The 25,520-nt window shown below is 45.3% G+C and overlaps 2 protein-coding genes across 2 annotated transcripts in view; both read right to left on the minus strand.

Annotated features, from left to right (window-relative positions):
• Positions 1 to 25,520, minus strand: part of LOC119399367 (zinc finger protein 26-like) — a 44,576-nt gene continuing 19,056 nt past the window's right edge. Inside the window, exons 6-7 of the mRNA XM_049417358.1 lie at positions 10,104 to 11,052; positions 1 to 181 (exon numbers count right to left, since the gene is read on the minus strand). Coding sequence (XP_049273315.1) covers positions 10,118 to 11,052 — 935 coding nt within the window. The 3' untranslated portion in view covers positions 1 to 181; positions 10,104 to 10,117. The remainder of the gene's footprint in view (positions 182 to 10,103; positions 11,053 to 25,520) is intronic.
• Positions 12,196 to 25,302, minus strand: LOC125759266 (gastrula zinc finger protein XlCGF49.1-like). The gene is made up of 2 exons (XM_049417678.1): positions 24,296 to 25,302; positions 12,196 to 12,660 (listed from the first exon to the last, which is right to left on the minus strand). The coding sequence occupies exon 1, from the start codon at positions 24,949 to 24,951 to the stop codon at positions 24,310 to 24,312; it is 642 nt and encodes a 213-aa protein (XP_049273635.1). The 5' UTR covers positions 24,952 to 25,302; the 3' UTR covers positions 12,196 to 12,660; positions 24,296 to 24,309.

Here is a 25,520-nt window from a genome sequence, read left to right on the forward strand (position 1 = left end):
AAAGAAGACCATTTTCGAAGCTCCATTTGTCGACATCCCATTTGGGGATGTCAACGTCAATGGCAATCTTCCCATTTGTCGACATCACAGCTTCACTACATGCTGCATCCAGGTTGGCATGGAATGGGGCACCTCGCATCTCATCCAGCACAGTAAGACAGAGTCATGGAGGATACTATGCCTGAACAGAGAAAACAGCATCCTTCAGAGCTACAGTCACAAGCACATCTTACCTCATAAAAACTTAAATACTGCACTGTATGGTGAAATTCACGAAAGTGAAGTTTGTTTTAAACAACGTTTAACCCTTAACTTAAAGGGGTACGACGCAAAAATTTTGGCTTCGCGTTTTTTTTTTTTTTTTTTTTTTTGCTGCAATGTGTTGCTGAGGGCCTGTTAGTCAACATGGCACATCGTTTGCTGCAGCGCGCGACAGATAATTAATTACAGGCTCCTCATTACCGACCAGTGTCAGTTTCGGTTTCAAAAACAAGCCTCCGGGTTCAACTATCACCACCTAGCGGGTGCAGCGCTCGATAGCACACAGAACTGTGAAGTACTTCCGCGCGGTTCGCGAGCAGCCGCCGAGAAGTAGGCTGCTGGAGTACAGTGCCTAGAATATAATATTCTAGGAACGCCTCCTCTAGAAAGATGCCTGCCGCGTGAGCCAAAAACCACCTGCCCTACCCTTTCCCTCCTTCACCGTTTCTAATGGATGGATGGATGGATGGATGGATGGATGGATGTTATGTGCGTCCCCTTTATAACGGGGCGGTGACAAGTGTGCCACCAGGCTCGACAAAAAAAAATTTTTTTCCTTTTTCTTTTAATGTTCGCCTAATGCCTCTACTTTGATAAAATCTATCTTACTACAGGAAAAAAAAACGTAAATTCTCAGCCCAGTTATCTGCCCTTTACGGCAGACTGTCATTATTTTTTCCCAATATTTATTTTTGTCGTTTCTCTCTAATTTTCTGCCACCAATATTCTAACCGTCTCTTATTTCAATCGCGGGTGTGTTCAGCTTTCCATTGTCGTCTCTAAAACCCAAGGCTTCATGTAGGCTAGTGCCCAAACGTATACACCTGGGTGGATATCTCCACATTCAATCAGAACATGCTCCACCGTTTCCTAATCTTCCCCGCAGCACGTGCATTGTTCTTCTTCTTTACTGAATCTCGCTTTATAACTACGCGTTCCAAGGAAACCCGATCTCGCTTCAAACAGTAAGGTGCTTCCCCTTGAATTATCGTAAAATGAGTCCCTCCTTATTCCATTTTTGCCCTTTCGGCAGTTACTCAAAGCCGGTATTTTCTCCGTAGCTGCCGTCCAGTAAATCCTTTCCGCCTCTCTGACTTTTCGCTTAACGCTCTTTGTTGACATATTGCTTACACTACCAGCCGTATATTTACTAGTGAGCCTCCTAGTTCTTTTTCTCCATTGTGTGTCCACGCTCTTCCTATACAAATAACGGAACACCTTCTCTGCCCATCTACTCTCCTTCATATTCCTTAGCCTTTCTTCGAACCTTATTTTGTTCTGAGCTTCTCTCGCCTCAAATACTGCCCATCCCATATCGCCATTTACAGCCTCATTTGTCGTCTTCCCGTGAGCACCCAACGCGAGGCGTCCCGCAGTGCTTTGATTTATATCCATTCCCGATTGCACTCACCTCTGCCCTCATGCACACCACTGAGTTCCCAAAAGTAAGCCCCGGAACCATTACACCTTTCCACAGACCTCGAAGCACCTCGTACCTATTGTATCCCCACAACGCCCTGTGCTTCATTATATATTGCAGCATTCCTTTCCTTTTGCTGCCGAGGCTTTTTCTTATACCTCCATGTACCTGTCACCCTCATTTATCCATACTCCGAGGTACTTGCATTCGCTCACCCTCGATATTTCTTGGCCCTGTATTGACACCGCCTGATCACAAGGATCACTGAATACCATCAATTCACATTTTGTTACACTAAATCTTAGTCCTAGAGCTTCACCTTCCCTTCCGCATATATCCGCCAGCTGCTGTATATCATCTCGACTTTCAGCAAATAAGACAATATCGTCAGCATGAAATAATCCTGGAAGCTTCCGCTCAATCATCACGCCGCCCTGTTTGTGTGACAGATTAAAACCAAAGTTGCTACCTTCTAGCGCTTTTTCCATATTCACCATGTACAGCATGAATAACAGCGGGGACAAAAGGACATCCCTGTCTCAGCCCCTTGCTAATCTCAACGTTCGCTTTGCTACTCATCCCGTCCCATTCTATGCAAACTGTGTTTTCTCGGTATATCTCCCTCAAAAGCTGTACACAGTCGTCGCCTGTGCCCACTTCTTTCAATATATCCCACAAAATTTCCTGATTAACGTTGTCGTACGCCCCAGTGATGTCTAGAAAAGCCACGTAAAAGGGCCTATTTTCTATTTTTAAAAAACGGGTTATCGTCTAACCGCCTGTCGATTCGAAATCCATTCTGGAGTTCACCCAAAATATCATTGTGTTCTGCCCACGTTTCTATTTTCATTTTTACTGCTTGCATCGCCAACCTGTATAGTACCGATGTAATGGTTAGCAGTCTATACGAGCGAATGTTGTCCTTTTCTCCCTTGCCTTTATAGATTAAGTTCATTCTACTTTTTCGCCAACTATCCGCTATTTGCCTGTCCTTTAAAGGGGCCCTGCACCAGGGGCGTAGCCAGAAATTTTTTTTTGGGGGGGGGGGGGTTCAACCATACTTTATGTATGTTCGTGCGTGAGTTTGTATGTGCGCGTGTATATATACGCAAGCAAAACCGAAAATTTTCGGGGGGGGTTTGAACCCCCCAACCCCCCCCCCCCCTGGCTACGCCCCTGCCCTGCACCCTCAATTACGCACGTTGTTTTTATCGGCCGTTTGCTTTCTATGGGTCTTGATGATTGCTCTGGCACCAACGAAAGCGGCGAGAACGAAGCGTTTGATATTTTAATTTGTTTCCGAAATGGGTTTCCGCGCCGAGTGCAGCGTCGTACAACGACAATTTCTGTTACAGGAAGTGAGGTAGCGTGCGTGACTTATGCTGTTCGTTTTGATTGGTGGGAAATAAATAATATATAGTACACGCTTGCGACACACTCAGTATGTGGAATTTACTCATTTTAATGTGTTTAATGCTCGTTACAGCTGCGAAAAGGACACCAATTTGTGCATCGATTTTAACTTATCAGAAACTGCGACACAGATGGCGCTGCCGAACGGCCTACTCAAGGCGCAGCCTTCATCAATACACTGTGCTTTGCATTTCTGCCTTACACACATTTTCCATGTGCTCGATGTGTCAAGGTGTTTGCGTACCTACCATCAACTGCTGGTGTCGTCTTTGGTATTTATCACCTGCCAGCATTGTGTTGAGTAAACAGCATACATAGATACAGTCATCTGCTAACTTGTGCGGCAGCCGTCAAAAGGAGCGGCGCCCGCTTGCGACCAGAAGACCACCATGTGCTGCGGGGTTCCGGTATGGCAAAATGTAAGTCGCGTTTTGATTGGAAGCAGACAAAACTCCAGTGACACGTCACTGGGCGAGTGAAATACGAAAGGGTGCGCCAATTTTTGTCGTCTGCTTTTATTTTGAATTTGTAAGTTCAATAACTTCCGTTTCCGTGCGTCTATCTCCAAAATTCTCTTGGCATTCATCTCAGGACGATACAAGGAACGCGTTCCGATGTAAAAATTGGAGGGTAAAATCTACGTCTTTCAGCAGTGCTTCTTTACTGTTATGTCCTAGTTCGTTAATGAGGCTAACGGGAATCCCATCTATAAACCCGCGGCAGTGAGCTTTGGAATTTTTCCTTTGGCCTTTTTCCAGTTGAAATTCTCCAGTGCTAACTCTTCCACGGTTGCTCTCTCCGCAACACTTTTACTCACCGGGGAAATCCCCTGGATGCTCTTTTTCGACGAATCGGCTGTTACCTTTCGGATGTAACCTGGCGCTTCGTACCCTTCCAATTGATTTCCTCCTTCATCTACAATATGTTGTTGCGTTGTGACAGACTTCCTACTTAGCGCCTTTATGTGGCTCCAAAATATCCTAGGTGCGGCCTCCTTTTTTTCGTGAATTTCTGTCACCCAGCGTTCACTTTCACCTTTAAAGGGACACTAAAGAGCAAAACGATTTTTCTCGCATTAGTAAAGTAGTCTTCCACGATACCGAAAACACCACGCTTTCTGCGCGAAGACGCTTAATAAGCGAGAAAACGCGCAAAAAGAAAATACAGGTGGCGACGCCACCTTGGAATTCCCGCACCATTTGCCGTGACGTCACATATTTTTGACGGCGCCTGCTTGGGCCTACGTAGTTCCTAATCGGTTAAATCGAAGTACATTGTCCTCTGAGGGGGCCAGAGACTTGACATACCGAGTTTGTGGAAATTTCGTCGAGCCAGTGGCGCCAAAATACGTTAAATGCTCTTTGAAGTCTTTTACGTCACAAATTACAAAGTTCGGCGCGAAATTTAAAAATGAAACTTTGAACTTTGTTTTCTCCTCTAATAATAAACCTATTGTGCTGAAATGAACTACACAAGAGTTCTCCGAGCACACTTTATCAATCTAAACCAATTCAGTGTTTCTCTTTAGTGTCCCTCTAATTTTTGCCTCGACCAATTTCCGTACAATGGATTTTTTCTCTAAATATATTTCCCATATTTTGTTGACTTCGTCCTGCAGCCGCTTCTCCTTTTTTGCTCTTCTATGATCCCGTGATGCTTCATGCCGCTTCTCGATCGCTTCCCGGATTTCCTTGTTTCACCAACTTTTTGGTTTCTTCTTTCCTTTCCAGCAAATAGTTTTCTTCTCTCTCCCTATCTCTTTCGTCATTAGATCTAACATTTACTAGTGAGTCTCCTAGTTCTTTTTCTCCACTGTGTGTCCACACTCTTCCTATACAAATAACGGAACGCCTTCTCTGCCCATCTACTCTCCTTCATATTCCTTAGCCTTTCTTCGAACCTTATTTTGCTCTGAGGCCAGTAGCTGGCGATCCTTGCGGTGGCTGCTTGCAACACACATTTGCGCATGCGCACATTACCCCCCTCGACGTCACACCACGTCAGCCCCATTGAAAACAATAGGGCAGTACGTGGCGCCATCTCTCGACAAGCGACCACAACTCAAGGCAGGACGGCTACAATGGGATAGCCAGCGACGCCGCAGGTATAGACCAGATTTTTCTTAGCCTCGTAGCGCGAGTGTCAGCCGCGCCGCTACTCTCGACACCAGGCGCCGCCTGGTGGTGCAGACGACGGCGGGGGCTGCTGATGGCGGGAGGTGATAGCCGCGCTTGCGTCGCGTGTTCGCTTGTGTCAGTGCTTTCAGAGCTGTTAGAAAGTTGCAGTCTTAGTTGCTTGCTTGCCGCGTACTAGGAACGGCATTGCAATGTATAAAAATTCGTCCGGGTGGCATTGCGCCGTCGGGGTGCCCGAACAACGAGAGAAAAAGGAAACGGCTGATGCAACAGACCTGCGACGTTCACGGGAACACGAGCGGCTTGTGTTTGTGCAGCGTGTATTCCAGACGTTTTCAAGGCCCTTGATTTCGACAAGTAATAAGTGAGCTGGTGCTTTTGCTCAGGAGGCTATATTTTCTATTCAAACGGCTGCACTGCAAGTGTATGGGTTAAAACAGGACCACCTGCTGGATGAAAAAAAAAAAAAACTGAATTACTAGAACGACAACGACGAATCTTGAAATGAGAAAGACAGTATTCATGCACCTCACCAGATATTTTCTCAAACTGCGAAGCCAATTAACAAATGTCTCTTAATTTTGCCTGAAGACTTACAGGGGCCACCGCAGCTGCCGAGAGGAAACAAGCTTCAGTTATTAACATGCACAGAAATTTGAACACGCGGTTGTTTCATCTTGCTTCCGAAATCAAAATGCGGCCACCTTGGTTGTAAATTTGTTCAAAAAGGCGCAGGTAAACCTCGATGTAACGAACTGTTTCACTTTTTACAACTTCATGTGTATAGAACATATGTATTTTGAACCTCACAGCCGCGAGGTATGTCGACCTGTGGTTTCATAACAACGAAGTTTTACTGTGACAGCAAAGGAAGGTCGAGGCGATAAATCCTGATCCGGCTCAATTGTGATCGAAAGTGCCCGTGTGACAGGGATCTTGTCATTGCAGGGGCGATCCTTCAATTGCAGTTAAGTATATCCTGCACGAGGCACCTCGCGACAGAAAGCGCACGCGTGTGCGCCGCTTGGTCAGGATCGAACTAAATCAATATCGGACTCAAACGTAATCTTCGTCTGTTTTGATAGTGATTCAAAGCACCTGTGCGACGGTGTGTTCTTGCAGACTGCTCTTTAAGAACACAGAGGTTGGGGGCCGGCATGCGCGCTGCGTCTAGCTTTGCTACAAGAGGCTTCGGACACTATGCCAGGCCATCCTTTCGCAGTAATTAATGAAGCCGCACGTAATCTCCGCTACAGCGTTCTGCGTTAAAAACTGAAATAATCGCCTAATTAAATTCATCCCGTTGCATTTTGCGAGAGAGCACAAAACAGCCATCGTGCAGCACAAAGTCGGACGGTAGCGTGGCACGAAAATATCTGTCGCTGCTGCCTTTCAGAAAAAAAAAAAAAAGATACAGCTTACTAGGCTTCATCTGGCCGTTATCATACGCAAATGCGTAAGTTTAAAACGTTTCTTGATATGATACAGTTCTAAAAAAAAGAGAGAGTTGACAACTGCACGGCGTTGCAACTATTCAAACTTTCGTGACGATGTTGCTGAACGTTCTCGCGATGTTTGGCAAGCTCCCTGGCACAATTCCACTGTTCGAAAATGTTGTCGCATGAAAGAAGATGCACGTTCCGACATTCAGAGAAGACTGAGCGGCTGCAGCGCTCGCGAATCTGCCATCGCCCGCTACTGAGAGCCACAAACGTGGTGCACCGCGCTGTACGCCAGCGCGTTTCAGCAGCCCCCAAGCAAATGCTCGCACCGCGGCGCCTCGGTCGGCCAAACATGGCGGCCCCCTACGAGCGCTCTCCGGGGAGAGGGTACGTTGCCGCGGCGCAAAAAATGTAAACGAGTTTTCGTTTTCCTGAGTGCCCGCATGGCGGCGCTACCATCGTCAGCAATGGGAGCCTTCGCGCCTTCGCCCCGCTGCTGTAGGGCTGCTGCTGTGTTTCGTCGTCGCTGCAGGTTTTCGGCCGAGCATTGCTTCGTCAATACGTTTCATTTTTCAGTTCCTGTAGTTGTGAATAATGTAGATTGGTAGCAAGGCTTGTTCACGGGCTGCTTTTCATGTGAAGAACTCCATGCAGACAGCATTTTAGATGTGCTGACCATTGTGAAAGCAAGGCTTTGGCAAGAGGTTGGGTGCCGAAGCCATGCCTCATGCTCTCTCAAAAAATAATCCAATTCTATGTTGTTACGCGACTTCATTTTTACATTAAGGGGCTAAACACAGACAGAGCAGGCAAACGCCAAAAAGCAAAGCACTTCAAGATAAGCCGTTGCACTTAAATTTTTTTTCCTTGCTATAGAAGATTTTTTAAGTTTTATTATTGTTCCTGCGTTTAGATTTTACAAGTGTAGGTTAAACTTGAAGTATGAATCTTCTCTGAATATTCTTTTTCTGTTTCACTGACCCAAATACAAGAAAATGCCAGATTTGAAAAACAAGCAAGATAGTATGTTAATTGCCACTCGCCATGCATACTATAGCAATAAACCCTTAATTCAGTTGTGAATGGTGGCTTTGGTCCTTGGCGTACCATCAACAATGCGATTAATATGATCTACCAGAACGTCAGTAGATCTGTATAAAAATGCATATGTTTGAATGGAAATGTGTCTATTAGTTGTCATTTTTTTAGTATTTCTTCTGATTCAGTGTCTTCACTTATTGTGTGAACAATATGTGTTGAGTATTCATGTGCTTTTGTGAACTTTTTAAATTTATGCTATGCTAAGTATGCTATTGAAAATATTTAGCGTCTCTTTGTGAGTATTTTTTTAGCATCTATTGGGCTGTTTTAGAAGACATGCTTTTTGCCGCACACGCTGATAAGTACAAAATGGGGCAAGGCCCTCTTCAAGCTATTTCAGCTTTTTTCCATCTGTTTTCACTTTGAAAAAAAAAATGAAAGTGATTGATACGCATGGCTTTTGTGGAGTATATAAGGTCATTGTGCTGCCCCACCAAATAAACTTTTCACTTATTTCCGCGAACGATTGTTGTCTACATTTTTCCACACCTTCATTACAAATTCATTTTTCTAAATACAGGAGTGCGGACAAATAGTTCTGTAGAAAAGAGTGCATATGAACCTTTTAGGCATATTATAGTGTCAGCAGAATTGCTAACTGAATTTTGCACTCAACTGATAGCGGTGTTTGCATGCAATTTCTTACACAAATATAATTTCCAGCATGTGAGGGGTCTTCAAGAAGCAAAATCTGATTGCATGGTCTACCCTTACTTTCGGTCTTTTATTTCTTGGGCATGGTTAGGATAGGTCTTTCCTGCTGTGCACTCCCACACATTTTCTTGCACTTTTCAGGAGAATATATCAACTGAGAGCGCGTAAGGTGCTTAAGTTTGTAGTAATATTGTTTTATTTAGTGAGAGTATGACCTCACTAAAGAGACTACCGAGTACAAACGCTAGCATGAAAATATTAGTCTCTTTTATCTAAAGGCAATCGATGTCAGTGCACGTTAAAGAACCCCAGGTGGTCGAAATTTCCGCAGTCCTCCACTACGGCGTGCTTCATAATCAGAAAGTGATTCTGGCACGTAAAACCCCATAAATTAATTAATTATCTAAACGCAATAAAACTGCGAGATCTTTTTTTTTTTTAAGCGAGAGCTCGCTACTGCAATACAAAACTGGCGGTTTACAGCATATATTGCATCCGGCGCCCGCTGATGACGCGCTCATGTTTAGCGATACTTCATGCGCCAGAACGACGGCCAAAGCAAGAATATGCTCACGCAAAAGAAAAAAAGCAACGAAAATGGCTATGTACAGGGGTTGCACAAGAGTAGTTTGTGCTTGAAGCGCTGGCAAACTAACCTTCGCGCTAAGGGCAGCAACGCGTCGCTTACATTGCAGGTGGTGGTGGCGCCATCTACCAGGTGAGACATAAAGTGCGTCAGTGCACGGCCTCCAGTCAGCCCACTACCCCTTTCTAGAACACTTTACCGCAGGCATCTTTCTGCAGGAGGCGTTGGCTGAAGCCATAAAGTTTCCCAAAATTAACTATAATAGAGGGGACTCTGGCGCTGCGATCGTTCAGCCACCATGGGAATGACGAGTAGTACACGGTACAGTGTACTAGAAGTACTATAGTGTACTATTCTAGTTCACTGTGGTTAGGGTCAAGCGGGGAGATTTCGGCGCGAAATTTAAAAATGAATCTTTGAACTTGATTTTCTCTGTGGTACACGGATTTGCCTAGTCTTCGCACTTGCGGGCTTCGAACGCACTTGTGGCTTTGTTTATTGCTGTGTCTTGGTTTTCTCTCGCTCTTCTTCCGATTAGGTATCCAGACCAAATGCCATCTTCATGCTTTAAGTCCTGCAAGTGCCGTCTGAGAATAGGCTCCTGAACATCAACAGCACTGCTCATCGTCGACACGCAGAGTCGCATTACGCTGAAAAGCTAACAAGACTCACGCAGCCGGATGAGTGCTTTCGGAATCACTCGCGCCAAACCAGTCAAACTTGGTCGGTCAGGTGGGACACGGCGAGCGCGTGTGCCTCCCCCCGCCCCCCCCAAAAAAAGAACAAAAAAAAAGAAACTGCTGCCTCGCACGTCACACATGACGTCGCGGAGCAAAAGACCCGCCCTAGACGGGCGAGTGGTGAAAACAACATCTCCCGCCTTTGTCATCACCTCACAGCTATATGGATGTCACTCAACATTTATGAAATTTTCATTAACACTGACATATTTCTCACTAAGCAATATACTGTAATAACTATATTTCTGAGGCATTTGAAACAAACTGTTTCACGCACTTAAGCAGATACCTTCAATTTCATCAATTAACCGTTCTTACCCCCTCAACAAGCAAAGTCTGTATGCTACTCACCTTTAGGGCTTTTTCTACAAATGGAGACGGGAGATGTGGTCGCGTAGGTTGGCTTTCTTCGAAAAGCATGCATTGCAGTGGACACAGGAAAAGGGACGTTCTCCTGTGTGGGTCAGCAAGTGGTTCACGAGGGTGCCTCGGTGCGAAAATGATGCATCGCAGTGGTCACAGGAGAAGGGACGCTCTCCTGTGTGGGTGTTAAGATGCTGCATGAGGCTGGTCTTGTGTGGAAAGGATGCACTGCAGTAGTCACAGGAGTAGGGACGCTCTCCTGTGTGGATGCGCAAGTGGCTCGTGAGGTTGCTCTTCTTTATAAACGTTGCACTGCAGTGGTCACAGGAAAAGGGGCGCTCTCCTGTGTGTATGCGCAAGTGCTGTGTCAGGGAAGCCTTCTGCGAAAAGGATTTATTGCAATAGTCACAGGAAAAGGGACGCTCTCCCGTGTGGGTGTGCAAGTGGTCATTCAGCGTGGCCTTCTGCGAAAAGGATGCACTGCAGTGGTTGCACGAAAAGGGACGTTCTCCTGTGTGGAGGCGCAAGTGCTGTATCAGGGTGGTCTTTTGTGAAAAGGATTTATTGCACTGGTCGCAAGTGTAGGGACGCTCTCCTGTGTGGGTGCGCAAGTGGATCTTGAGCAGGGCCTTCTTCGTAAACGTTGCATTGCAGTGGTCACAGGAAAAGGGACGCTCTCCTGTGTGGGTGCGTATGTGGTGCACGAGGGAGCAGTTCTGAGTGAACACAGCAGGACATAAGTGGCACTGGTAGAGGGGTTTTCCCGCATGTTTGTTAAGGTGGCTTTCCATTTTCGTCCTTTCCTTCGTCATATAGGTGCACTGCCGACAGGTATGCCATCCGCTCTCTACGGTCACTAGTGAACTGTACTGCTCTGGAAACTCAGATGAGAAGAAACCTGCAAAGCCACACGATGACAAGGATGCAATGCAAATTATTTGTCACACACTACATAACAGTGGATTCCAGCACCAGGTAGTCAAGAAGCGTTGCTGTACTTCTATGTATGTCATAACCTTGGCCTACCCAAACCACATTTCACAGAAGTGTGAGAGTCCAGTCACACAGTACATATCCCACACAAGCTCCCAATTCTCTCTACATAGATACTATTCTTAAATCATCCTAACACCTTCTGCCAATAGATAGAGGTCTGATTTGTATGCAATTCTGGTACTACACTTAGAACCAATATTCTTTATGGACATGTCCCACTAATCATTGCACTGCTTTTTTGCACACATGTATCTATACAGTGCAGGACAGCAAAAGCATCATTTGATTTTTGAACACACAAAGCATGTGAAATGAAATGCAAGTGAGAAATGTCAAATTAAAACAATCTGCAAAATATGAAAAAAAAACATTTACATGGCTTGAAGTAGCACCAGTGCTTCTGGCTGTCAAAAATACAGGCACACTTTTCAGCATAACACAGACAATTATTGCTACATATATGTATTGGCAGAGTTTACACGTATCCATCTAATGTTTAATACTTCAATGAAAGAATGATGATACAATGAATTACTACAGGAAACTCATTCACTAACACGATCACCCACACGAGAAGATATTCCACTTTACCCCTGTATGGAACTGATTGTCCTTAATGAGTACGGTGGCTAAACATTGAAGCCACAATCGGAAAGTCATCTCACCATGCGTAATTCTTAAAGCTCTTTCAGTGTCTTACACTGAACAATGCACAGCATGAGCTTGAACCATTACATGCAAATTAGGCATCAACATATTCACAATATGAGCACACCAAATGGACCTAGCAATATACAAACATAAGAAACTGAATGAAAAAGTTCGTGCATGTATAAAAAAAATAGTGTCATGTTTAGAGGAGGACGAAAATGCAGCCACATTTCAGTGCATTCAGGTTCATCAGTTAGTGCCACAGTAGAAAGAAAGTAGACCGAGTTAGATGGTCAATCTAACTTTGGATATCCTGGTGATCTAAAAGTAAAACACAAAAACACAAACACGAAGAATGACAGGGCTGAGTGTATATTTAAAGTAACACAATATTTCCACTGTAAACTTTCGAAATCATAGTTCACAGACGGCAGTGCAAGCCAAAGTGCCACTCCACAGCGTTGTGGTAACTTGCCTAAAAACTCCTTCCCATAAGCTACAGTTTCATGAACATTTTCATTGTTGAACAGACTTGTAAGACGAGAATACGCATTACCCCGTTCCTAGCCGGAACCAATGCTTTGTAAAGACAGGCACAATTTGTTTACACTGATGACTGAAACTTACAACACCATAATGACAGCCATTCTTTTCTTCCCAATTTTATGAGACTAACAGTGCAAAAAGCAAATTTCCAATTTTACCCCATTCCAATACAACCAATCAAAGACAGCAGACAGTGGTCAGGTTCACACAACCATCCCAATCTGAAGGACATAACAAATCAAACTGCTACAGAATGGCCAACAAAGTTCTGTGAAGAGGCTCGTGTCGTGCACTTATGGCAATGTCCGAAACACGCAACTTCTTGGGTGCTCCATAGAGGGAACTAACACATCTGCAATAGGACAGAGATCCCTATTAAAGCCAGCACACACACACTCACAGTACACTAACACAAACATTTACCCTTGTCATAAACCAGACTTGCACGTAACAATTTACTTGTAATAAGTGACTCTTACATGTTGCCGGAATAAGTAGAGACGACACCCGAGCTCTACGAGAACACAACATGAACTGTCTATTCCTTTCACACTGCCGCAGCCCTGTTCTCCTCACTCCCACTTCCGCGTGCAGTAGTAGATGGCGCTAGTAGCCGGCGGCGCTACAGCTGGTGCAGCACACAGGATCAATTGGCACAGTGACATCTCTTGGTAGTTTTCTGATCAAGTTATTACCTTTTGGCAACCAAGAACATGCAATTATTGTCGGATACAACTTCAGAAGTATTCAGCATTGCCTCCTCAAAAGGCGGGTGCACACAAGCTTTCACCAATGGGCACGCACTTCAAATTGAAGTTAGAAGCCGGATGGTCGATGACACGGCCTTTGGAAAACATTGCGGGACTATTTCTTGAGTCACAGAGGTGATCAACAGCTGCACTTCGGTTATATGGGTGGGGCCTCTTCAGACTTCCAAAACTATCTCAGACTACACTTACATTTATCGAAGAAACAGACACGCTAGGCAGTACGATATTGAAAGCTTGAATATGGTGGGAAATATAGATTGCTCATGTGGGGTGCAGCAACATGTACAGTGGAAACTCAAGTATATGTTCCCCAGTTATGTGACAACCCACATTTTACAGCAAATCGGTTCAGTCCTGGCAAGAACTCTGTAGAAATAACCAGTTAAAAACCACCATTAAACAAAGCAGTTTTAAGCCAACCAGCCTCATAGGTCGCCTCTCTGCTACCGCGCCAAAAAAAAATTTATGGTATTTACTCGAATCTCACGCACACCCAACTTTCACCGGTTCAATATTAAAATTTACCTGAATGTAAAGATACCAGCTTTTTAATATCAAACTGTGATGGGCCCATGTTTACAATCACAAAGACAGAGGGAGAAAAGTACAATTTCCCTTGATAGAATCAGGAATTTGTTCTTGTGGAAGTTCACTTTCTGCACTGGTGCAGGTTCCCTGACCTTAAGGATTGCTTCTGAATACGCCTCTATCACGTGCGTATTCAAGGGTCGTTACCTATAGTCGGATACAACTTAAGAAGTCAGGTGAGGCCCCACCATGGTTACAGAAGCGCGAAAGCCGATGGCCCTCTGCGACTAAAGAAATAGTTCCACTCATCCACTCGGCAATTTTCTGTTCCAAAGGTGGGCTCACTGACTGTCCACGACGTCAATCTGTAATGATATCGGTCAGTCTGGACATCGGCGACATCAGTCTGTAATGCGCGCTCATTGGCGCAGGCTTGTGCGTGCCTGCCTTCGAGGAGGAAATGTTGCACACTTCTAAAGATGTATGATCTACACAGAGTTCTTTTAAATTGTCAGCAAGCTAGCCTTTGAGGTCTGGATATTTTCCGTTTTCGGCCAGTAAAATATTTTCCTGGTCGACATGCAGGTAAAAATCTCCTACCTTTCTTTGCGCTACCCACGCTCACGGGCCTCGAGCAAGCAAAAATGGCGCGCGCAGTAAGCTCAGTGTGTAGAATAACACTCTCTTAATGTGAGCTTTCATAATGAAAGCGTCTCATTACCAAATGCACTTAAACTGAGAACAGATAGACGCACACAGACTGCAATCGCGCACGAAATGAACGGACGTAAACGATATTCTAGGGACCGTAGCTAAATTACCACAGAACATTTATACTTGAAATTAATATGTGCTCCGTTAGCTATGGCGATCTGGCCCTTTGGATCAGCTCGCCTGCGCTCAAGGCACAGCGTAGCCTGAAAAATATTTTAAAAAGAGACAAAAAACAGTGAAACACCTAACACACAACCACACACTCAAAACGGAAATGATTTCACATTGTTCGATGAATCGTTCCAGTACGTCACTTCTCAGAGCACCGCTGGCACCGCCAAGGAATCACTGGAATCACCGCAGCACCCCACACCGCCACCAGTGTCACAACCATTGTTTGGTAATTTCCTCGTGTTCTGGTGCTTTCACGCTAGTCCTCACTTTTGACAAAACCAAGTGCAGTCCGTAGTGATGTTGTCTTGGAGGGCGGGTGAATACCCGGACACTGGATAACTACATGCTCCATTGTCTCCTCTGCTGCATTGCAAAGGATGCATTACGTCTGCAGCCCATCAACATAGCGTGCCCTCCAGTATCGAGTATGTAGTGCACCAAATCATGCCTCCACCAACAAAGCACTTCCTCAGTGAATTGTCGAAGAAACCTTCCTTGGCAGTGTCCCTCTTCCCCCTCATATACACAGTCATAAACGACTTCTTCTCGGCTGCTTCCACCCACTCTTTCGTTTCCTGCGGCTGCACCAGCTGCCATGTACTGACTGTTGGCGCTGCAGCCTTCACATCACCCTGCATGGGTTCTAAACAGCCAGTGGGGAGGTGATATCGGTCCCACAGGCTCCGTTTGCGACGTGCCCACGTTGTTCAGCGACTGGCAAAGATGGTGTGCACCCAGACCTGTCACGTGAGATTGGCACTGGGGAGGCGCATGAAACGCCTTTCGTACGTTGCCTTAGCCACCGCGTCATGAGCCATGAAGGAGGACCACCCCATACCTCCATGTACCGCTTCCATACGTGTCTGTCAGTCCACACCCAGGGCTATTTGCCTGGCCTCTCTTTGGCATACCGTAAAATGCCGAGCAAGCGCCCCCCTCCCTTTTTCGGGAGATCCAAAATAAGCACCAATGACCAAGCGCACCAATGACCAAGCGCACCAATGACCAAGCAAGCGCCCCCCTCTCTTTTTCGGGAGATCCGAAATAAGCACCAATGACTAAGCAAGCGCCCCCTCCCCTTTCCCCTTCTTCCCTGCGGCCACTTTTTTTTTTTTCAAGACTAGCATCGCCTGCATAAAAAGAACCATAAGAATGAGTACACTGAATGTGCATCTAATGTTTATAAAATTCCGTTGTCATGTGGCTGGTCATATATTGGTCAAACTGGTCGCTGCTTCGATGGTTTGACAGTGACGAGGACGAATAAAAGCAGTAATAAAGCATTTCATTAGAAACATGGATGGGCACTTTTTACTTTTAGCGGCTCTCCTGCCGTCATCTAGAATTTCGGTCCGGAACCGAGCAAGCGCCCCGCCCCCCTCCAAATTTGGTCGGATTATCCTTCACCGTAGGAGGGGGGAGGGGCGCTTGCTCGGCATTTTACACTATTTCCAGATATTGCCTTGTGCTGAATGAGATGCACAGCATCGTATTCCCATATGTCAGCTCTGCTACCACTACCATCTTCCATAGCCCCCTCATCACTCCATACCTGTTGAAAGCTCACAATGTCTGCTTACTCAAGATCCCCAGGCATATTGTTTCCTTCATCCTCATTGCGTGCTCATGCTGCTCAAGATGTCTGGGCCCCGTGTTCAAGTACACTCCAAGGTACTTCACACTGTCTGTGCACTGAAGGGTGCTTCGTTGTAGAACCCATGTTTCTCCAGAGTACCTTTCCGTCCCCCATACCACTGCACCACACTTTTGTGGATTGCACCGCAGATGGAGCGTGACCACCATGTCCCCATGTATGTCCAGTAGGGTCTCGAGCTCGTCCGGTGAGTGCACCAGTAACGCAACGTCAGCTGCATACATCAGCGCTGGGACCCGCTTCGTCACTGCCTGCCCCTACCCCTTGTTCTGCAATGAGTACCTGCCCTGATGCTTCCAGCCTTTGGGACACACCTACAATGACCTACAATGTACAGCATGAAGAGCAGCGGCAACAAAGGACACCCCTGCTGAAGTCTGCACTCAACATTCACGGATGCTGTCACGCGGACCCCAAGTCCGTCCTGGCTGTTACACCTTCATACAGTGACCTAAGGAGATCCAGATCATCTTTCTCAAGACCCAGCCGTTGCAGGATATCCCAGAGCAATGGAAGATGCACACAGTCATACACTTTCAATATGTCCAGGAAAGCCACCAATAATGGGCGCTGACTTTGTTCAGCGATTTCAATGCATTGTGTTAGAATAAATCAATTATCTTCTATGCGTCTACTTGTGCGAAAGCCCATCTGGGAACTCTCCCAGCACACCTGTTAGCTCTGCCCATCGTTGTAACCTTGCCCTGAGCACCTGTGTAAACATTCTGAAAAAAATTGGTGTCACTCCAGTGGGTCTGTAGTTCTTGAAGTCTCTTTTGTCACCTGACCCAAAGGGATCACCGTGCTCTGCTTCCATGATTCAGGGATTTCAGAGTTCACCATAATTTGCTTGAGGAGCTCTCAAATGGTCTGACGTGTTTCCTCACCTGCGGCCTTCACTAGACTCATTGGGATGTCGTCCCAGCCTGCTGAAGTCCCACTATCCGTGCTAGCTGCAGCACGGTCAAGCTCTCTATCTGTGGGTGCTATTCTGAGTTCCGCCTACCGTTCTCTCTCCCCGGTAGGTACTATGAATGACTGAGCCTCCTCAGCATCTCTGCTATCTTGAGTTTTGCCCTGTATATTGCACAGCTATTCCTCCAGCAGGGCAGGCATGCCATTCCTTCCATATTACTTCCCTTCCGATGTTGCACGTAGTACATGCTGCTGCTGCTCCCTGATTTGCCCTGCCTTATTGCATAACCAGAATCTTTGCGATGCTTGTGGACCTGTGGCCTTCAGTTCTTGCATGAACTCTCGGTATAAGCTTTGTTGCACAAGCTCGGCTGGATCCTTTTTCAGGGACAAGTAAGTGTCCCATGCCTGGAGAATAATCTTCTCATCCCCACCTTTGTTTGTTTGTCGATGGATTCGTTTCGCCTGGCCTTTATAGCTGCTGCTATTTCATGTGTCCACCATGGTTTTGCCCTCCATCGTTTTACAGATTTTTAAAGTTTGTGGTTCAGCACCCGTTTCATTTCCTCTGTAAGGGCCTCACAGGTGTCCACCTCCTGTACCATCGTTTCTAATTCTGCTGCCATCTCTTGCAAGTCCTGATCCGTTGGTCTTCGCCTCATTGCTCTATGTTGTCGTTCACAGTACCGAGGATCACTACCAAAGAACAAGCGTATTCTATTGTAGTCACTGCCGATGCTGCCCAATTCGTCCACATCCACTTACATTCTTCGCAAGGCCTGGAAAATTCTGGGCGATGCCAATGCATAATCTATGCACGTGTGTTGGTTCCGCCTCGCCCAAGTAATCTGTCCATGGCACTTCTCTGAGGTCTTCACGAATACTAATCCCTCTGTTGCAGCAAGTGTGAGCAAACGAGCAAACACTCTTTATTTGCACCTGTCCGAACGCTGCCATATTGTGATGGCGATGACACTGTATCAGAGAACATTCCTCCCACTGAATGCTCCTATGAAAGGCTGTTTCGACGTGGTTTCGGTTTCGTACTCGATCCAAACCAAAGCTCTATCCTGATGTGCGGGCATTTTTGGACTCGTTTTAGCAGAAAGGCTATTCGCGTAAAATTCAAATTTTTTTAAGCGTGAAACTTAAAATAGGCTGTTTTTTCCTAACCTAACTGAATCTACCTTCCTCGGAGCAGTGCAGGTTCGCGCCTCGGGTGCCTCGGGCTTATTCACGCGGTCTGTACTCATAGAGTTTTCTGCACCCGTTTATTTACAAAACTGAGTAATGCTTAAATTTTAGTTCTTCAATTACACGGCGCTAATATTATACGACCGTTTCATGTGGTCCCCTCAGAGCCGTACATAATCGGGGTTCGTCTGAATGATGCAATTGTTCTGCAATGTTAAGCTTTAGCGCAAAAAGGTGCACAGCAGAACAAGTAACGACGAGGACAGCGCTTGCCCTCGTCGCTTCTTTGTCCGCTCCTACTAGCCTGCTCCCACACCTTCCTTCAATGATGGTTCAGACCATTAGCGTAGCCAGAGAATTTTGGGGGGGGGGGAGGGTGAGGGGGAAGGGTCAACCATATCTTTTGTATGTTCGTGCATACATGCACATTCAAAATTGAAACATTACGGAGGAGGGGCGCGTTTGACCCCCCTCCCCCCGCGCCAACCCCTCTGGTTCCGCCAGTGGTTGAGACAAGCAAATCAACGCGATACTAGTATTTGTTTCCTGATCTATAGCACCCCATTTTTGACTATTTCACCGGCACTGCTTTGCCTTGTGGATGTTGATCCCAGGAAAAAAAGTGCAGACTTTTCACACTTTTCGCTGGAAATGCATTTAAAGGTACACTACGTAGGTTGTTGAAATAGCATTCCAGAAATCTTGTAGAGCGTGTCTCGTGCCACGAAAATACTTTGGAAAAAGTGGTGGCAGGTATACACACTGCAGTAGTACAAAGACTAAGGTATCAGCGGAGCGGGTGGCATTCCTTCCTCTTTTCCCTTCTCCTCATTCTGACTTCCCTTTCCCACCTCCTTGCTTTACCATGCACGGCTATGGTATGCTTTCTCTCTCCATCTTTCTGTTTCTATCTTGCTCGCTGTTTTCTTGACACCTTTTTGTGCATGTTTCCTTCTTTCTCTTCCTCTATGCAGTTATTTCTCTATCTTTCTACTTTTTTATGTCTTCCTTCACCTCTTTCTTTCTCTCTGTACTCATTCTCTCGCCGAACAGTTATTGCATCCCACGGTAGGCAAACATATATTCACCCAAGACCCACACAGCAACACTTGCCAATATATGATCATGCCAAAGCTACTTCATAAAGCTGGAGTACTTTTTTTTTTCTGCACCACCACCTGACAGTTGCAAACAGATATTTCTATCTGTTCACTGCCTCACACACAATGGGCCCTCCTTGAAACGCACATCTCTCAACAACCCTCTCCCACTCTCATTCAGTAGATTCAAGGTGCAGCGGTGCTTCTAGGTTGCCGAATAAGACATTCCACAGTAAATATGTCACCTGTTGGTAGATAACGAAAAACAACCCTTGAACGAGAATAGTGTCAGTTGCTGATCTTGGAGTGTGAACAAAGCCTTCCCTTGTTGCTGCTGTACGCATTTATTTAAACTACGACTTCTCTCATTCCTCATAAACAGTAAAAGAACAAAGCGAACTTGCAATGCCGTGATGGTGGGACACTGCAATGCGAGATGCTCCTTATGAAAAGGCTTCACATTGCTTCCACACAATGCTTGCAGAGTAGCATTCATTATCGAATGCAGATTTGGATTATTCCTCGTTTTTCAGAGTATAGTATTGTGGAAACCACAGCATATTCAAGGGGTAAAAAAAAAGCTAGGTGTGCTTGTCACCAGGCGACAAAAAGCAACAAATATTGCAAATGTGTGAACCTAACGCATATGTCAGTGCTATCCACTCTGTGTGCCTTTTTAGTGCTACAAGTCTACGAACAAATAGTATTAGACCGTATTTGATTCGGTAAAACACGAAATCAGATGTCGGGTAATACATGGTGAAGAGTGTAAATATGTCCTTCACAAATGCACTGCTTTCACGAGATTATACAGCAGGCAGTATAATCACACCAATTTCAGCTAGATACCGAGCTGTTCTGCTAACACCTCTTAGGACAAAGAGCCAGTCAATATTCAAATGAGTAAGGAGTCTGTCCACTGTGTGCTGCCTGTTTCTCATAAATTATGATTAAACCATTCCGTTTCATTTCGGCAACTGCAAAATTTGAATTTTACGAGCAACTGTGGTAATATGTTCTGAACTAAGGAAAAAGAGAGAATATTTTAAATGAAGCGTATTATGTCAAAGGAACTTCCATAAGACTACGAAGAGCACATGTGCATTATGTACTCTGACTGCATAAGGGGTGAAGGCACATCTAGAGTCTAAGTTAGGATTACAAACTTGGCAAGCCCCATTAGGCACTGACGAAACCATAAAGGTACACAGATATTTGAGTCTATAGCCCAATGAAAATGCAGAATGATAAAGAATGTGCAGGCCTAGACAGGAAATCATCATCACCATGAACCAACACGTGCTCTCTTCTTCCTCTTCTGCTCCGCCCCCAGAACACGTGTGCCGATTTGTCCGGCGTGGATGAGATAACTCTGATGAGCGAGAGAATTAATACACAGAGAGAGAAAGAAAGTTAGAGAAAGGAAATTGGACAAGAATTCTTCGCGGAAAAGTATTTTTTGAGGGGTAGCGGCTTGGGCTAGTTGGTAGGTCATGACAATTATTATAGCGCAAAGCAAGACGAAGACAAAAAAGGTTCACAAAGACGAGCGCTAACTTCCAACTGGGTTTATTGTGCAGAACACGAAAATATATAAGGTGGCAGAACCACGTGACAGAAGATGAGCAATGCAAAGAATACCAAAGACATACAAAGAAACCAAAGAAAACATCAAGGAAAAGCAAAAAGACCAAGAAACTGTACCTAGAAAAGGCAGTCACAGCTATAAGCTCCGTTTTTAATTGTTGTACTGACATTCGTCTAGCTAAAGTTAAGACGCAAGCGAGGGAAATGTGTCGCAAGCTTGAGTTACAGAACTTAGCGCAGCGAATTAGTAAAAGCGAGAAAAATGGGCTCAGTATGTTCTTTTCCGCAAAAACGCATAAAGTGAACATGCCCTTCCGAGTCATTGTATTGGAAAGAGAAACGTGGCAAAAACAACTTGGCTTGTTTATTCAGGACCATCTGAAGTGTCTAACAATTGATGACCCATTCCTAATCCAGAACTTGCAGCCATTGATTGAATTTTTTAAACAGTCAAATCAAACTGATGTGCACTTTTTTTCAATAGACGTAAAAGACCTATATTACTCACTGCCTCACGATGAATTATTAGAATGTATAAGGGATAATATAGATGCCTTTGGCGAATTGAATTTCCAATTAAAAACGGGTATCAGTGCACGCGATTTCCTTGACCTTGTTTTGATGTACCTTACCTCCACGTTTGTCGAATGGAACGATTGCATTTATCTGCAGAAAAAAGGGGTTTCAATCGGCTCGTGCATAGCACCTTTACTGAGCGATTTGCTGTTGGCTAAAATGGGCACTTTACTGCTCAAAAAGCTAGAAGGTACGCATGTCATCAAAGTATTTAGATACGTGGATGACTTTTTGGTTGTCCTGAAGTGTAATTCTTCCATGTTCCACTCGCTGTCCGCCCAAACGTTAAGCATGTTTGAAGATTGTTTCAAGCCTCTTTTGCTGACACACGAGATGCCCGAGAATGACAGTTTAAGATTTTTAGACTTAAGGCTGTTTTTTAGTGCACATCATATTTGTTGGCGTTACGAACCACGTGCGCAGAAACCATTGCTTCCATTTTCCTCCGCCCACAGCAAGCTAGTGAAGCGAGGCATAGCATGTACCTGCCTTGTGAATGCTTTGAACAGGTCGTGCCATCACAGTATTTATGAGAGTTTCAAAGCTCAAGTGTCCCGACTTATGGCTTCAGGATTTCCAGAGGTGTTCATCGCGTCTGTCGCAGAGTCCATCTTCCGGACTAGTAAGGCAAAGCAGAAGAAAGGACAAGCTCCGGGCAACACAGCAAAAGAGCGTGAAAAGATAGCCGTCACTCCGTACAAACACTGTATATCTCACAGACTCAAGAAAATCGCGAAACGAGCCGGCGTTCGAGTGCTATTTTCTGCACCGTGCAAATTAATAAGTCTCGCTAAAACAACAAGTCCCCTCAAGAAGCAGTCATCTGCTGAATGTAACATTAAACATAGGACTAGGTATGTGCAATGCTCGCGGGAAGTTGTGTATAGGGTTCCCCTTTCCTGTGGTGCATGTTATGTCGGACAGACCGGACGGTGTCTAAACGACCGACTAAGGGAACATGCTAATAATGTTAGAAACGGGAAAGATGGGTTCCTCGCACAGCATTGTGCTGCTTGCAACTGTGCGCCTCTTTTCGAAGACACAGTGACGCTGTATAAACACAGAGATGACCGTACCCGAATCATCGTCGAGGCTGCGCAGATGGCACGTGAGCAAGACTTATGCGTGAGCAGGCCTTCCTTGTCTCTCTCAGAGAAGGAATTAAGGTTTCTGGAAAGTGTCAGCGCGCGCAACTAGTGATAGTTTTTTGTTTTCTTGGTCTTTTTGCTTTTCCTTGATGTTTTCTTTGGTTTCTTTGTATGTCTTTGGTATTCTTTGCATTGCTCATCTTCTGTCACGTGGTTCTGCCACCTATATATTTTCGTGTTCTGCACAATAAAACCAGTTGGAAGTTAGCGCTCGTCTTTGTGAACCTTTTTTGTCTTCGTCTTGCTTTGCGCTATAATAATTGTAATTGTTATTTTTTGCGGACGCGATTCGAACCCACGTCCCCACGATCCGAAGGCAAGCGTCGTTACAAGTCGGCTATCCAGGCATGCTAATAGAGCAAAGAACGGCCTTTTATAGTATAGCATAGCAAGTGGGTGGGAAAGGGAGGTGAGGGTGAAGAGGAGGGGAGGACGAATACTGAGAGATAGAGGAAGAGAGAAATAAAAAGAAAGAGGAAAAAAGATAGATGAAAGAACGACAACAGCGAGAGAGAAAGAAACAGAAAGAAAAAGATAGAGAAAGAAAGGGAAGAAAGTTAGAAATACAGAGAACGAAATAGACATTAAGAAAAAGAATAGGCATACAGATACAAAAAAAATATACAGCAAATAAAAGGGGAGCACACATAGCCATGTATAGTATAGAATAGCAAGGGATGGAAAAAAGAGAGGTGACGGGATAAAAGCCTAGCCAAGCCAGGACCAGCTAGGTGCCCACTAGCTCTGCTGTGATCCAGCCTTGTGCAACTTGCCACAAGCTGCGAAAGCTTTCTGCCACGATATTGGACGCCCTTATTAGTTCTATGATTAAAGTTTGCTGTCTTTCACTCTCTTAGAGTAATGCTTATCATTTTTCACTCCATCATACACTGTGTGGCCCCTTTAGAGTTTCTTTGCTATCCTCAAGGCTTCTGCACCATGTGTTAGATATGGCAAAATACAGTGGTTGTACAATTCCCGCTTTAGTGACAGCGGCAAATTGACACTCATGAGCTGAGAACAGTATCTGTTGCAAGTACAGTGGCAAGTTGATAGTCGTGAGTTGAGAACAGTATCTGCTGTATGTACACTAGAGCCCCCTTATTCTGAAGGCTACTCCCTTTACATGAAGAAGACTCTCAAGTTAGTTCGATATACATACCTTTCTACCGATTCTATGGTCCAAGTGTCTATCACTGTGTGTCCAAATGTCTATCACTCACGCAGCCGGATGAGTAGTTTCGGAATCACTCGCGCCAAACCAGTCAAACTTTGTCTGACAGGTGGGACAGGGAGCGGTCAGCGAGCGCGTGTGCCTCCCCCCCCTCCAATAAAGGAAAAAAAAAGAAAGAAAGAAACTGCCGCCTCGCACGTGACGTCGCGGAGCAGAAGCCCCGCCCTAGACATACTAGTTGTGAAAACGTCTCCCGCCTTTGTCATCACCTCACAGCTACTATATGGATGTCACGCAACATTTATGAAATTTTCATTAACACTGATATATTTTTCACTAAGCAATATACCGTAATAACTATATTTTCTGAGGCATTTGAAACAACCTGTAAGCAGATACCTTCAATTTAACCCTTCTTCCCCCCTCAACAAGCAAAGTCTGTATGCTACTCACCTTTAGGGCTCTTGCTACAAATGGAGACGGGAGATGTGGTCGCGGAGGTTGCCTTTCCTCGAAAAGGATGCATTGCAATGGACACAGGAATAGGGACGTTCTCCTGTGTGGGTGAGCAAGTGGTGCCCGAGGTTGCTTCGGTGCGAAAATGATGCATCGCAGTGGTCACAGGAAAAGGGACGTTCTCCTGTGTGGGTGTTAAGATGCTGCATGAGGCTGGTCTTGTGTCGAAAGGATGCACTGCAGTGGTCACAGGAGTAGGGACGCTCTCCCGTGTGGGTGCGCAAGTGGTCATTCAGTGTGGATTTCTGCGAAAAGGATGCACTGCAGTGGGTGCAGGAATAGGGACGTTCTCCTGTATGGAGGCGCAAGTGTTGCGTCAGGGTGAACTTCTCCGAAAAGGATTTATTGCACTGGTAACAAGTGTAGGGACGCTCTCCTGTGTGGGTGCGCAAGTGGCTCGTGAGCAGGGCCTTCTTCCTAAACGTTGCACTGCAGTGGTCACAGGAAAAGGGACGCTCTCCTGTGTGGGTGCGTATGTGGTGCACGAGGGAGCAGTTATGAGTGAACACAGCAGGACATAAGTGGCACTGGTAGAGGGGTTTTCCCGCATATTTGCGAAGGTGACTTTCCATTTTCGTCCTTTCCTTCGTCATATAGGTGCACTGTCGACAGGTATGCCATCCGCTTTCTACGGTCACAAGTGAACTATACAGCTCTGGAGACTCAGATGAGAAGAAACCTGCAAAGCCACACGATGACAAGGATGCAATGCAAATTATTTGTCACACACTACATAAAAGTGGATTCCAGCACCAGGTAGTCAACAAGCATTGCTGTACTTCTATGTATGTCATAACCTTGGCCTACCCAAACCACATTTCACAGAAGTGTCAGAGTCCAGTCACACAGTACATATCCCACACAAGCTCCCAATTCTCTCTACATAGTAAATACTATTCTTAAACCATCCTAACACCTTCTGTGAATAGATAGAGGTCTGATTTGTATGCAATTCTGGTACTACACTTAGAACCAAAATTTTTTATGGACATGTCCCACTAATCATTGCAATGCTTTTTTGCACTCAAGTATCTATACAGTGCAGGACAGCAAAAGCATCATTTGATTTTTGAACACACAAAGCATGTGAAATGAAATGCAAGTGAGAAATGTCAAATTAAAACAATCTGCAAAATATGAAAAAAGAAACATTTACATGGCT

The sequence above is a fragment of the Rhipicephalus sanguineus genome, chromosome 7 (assembly GCF_013339695.2).
Source record: "Rhipicephalus sanguineus isolate Rsan-2018 chromosome 7, BIME_Rsan_1.4, whole genome shotgun sequence".
Taxonomy (NCBI): Eukaryota; Metazoa; Arthropoda; class Arachnida; order Ixodida; family Ixodidae; genus Rhipicephalus; species Rhipicephalus sanguineus.

What these genes read in the sequence shown, in the direction of transcription:
- LOC125759266 (XM_049417678.1), bottom strand. Translation starts at nt 24,951, where the DNA reads ATGACGAAGGAAAGGACGAAAATGGAAAGTCACCTTCGCAAATATGCG.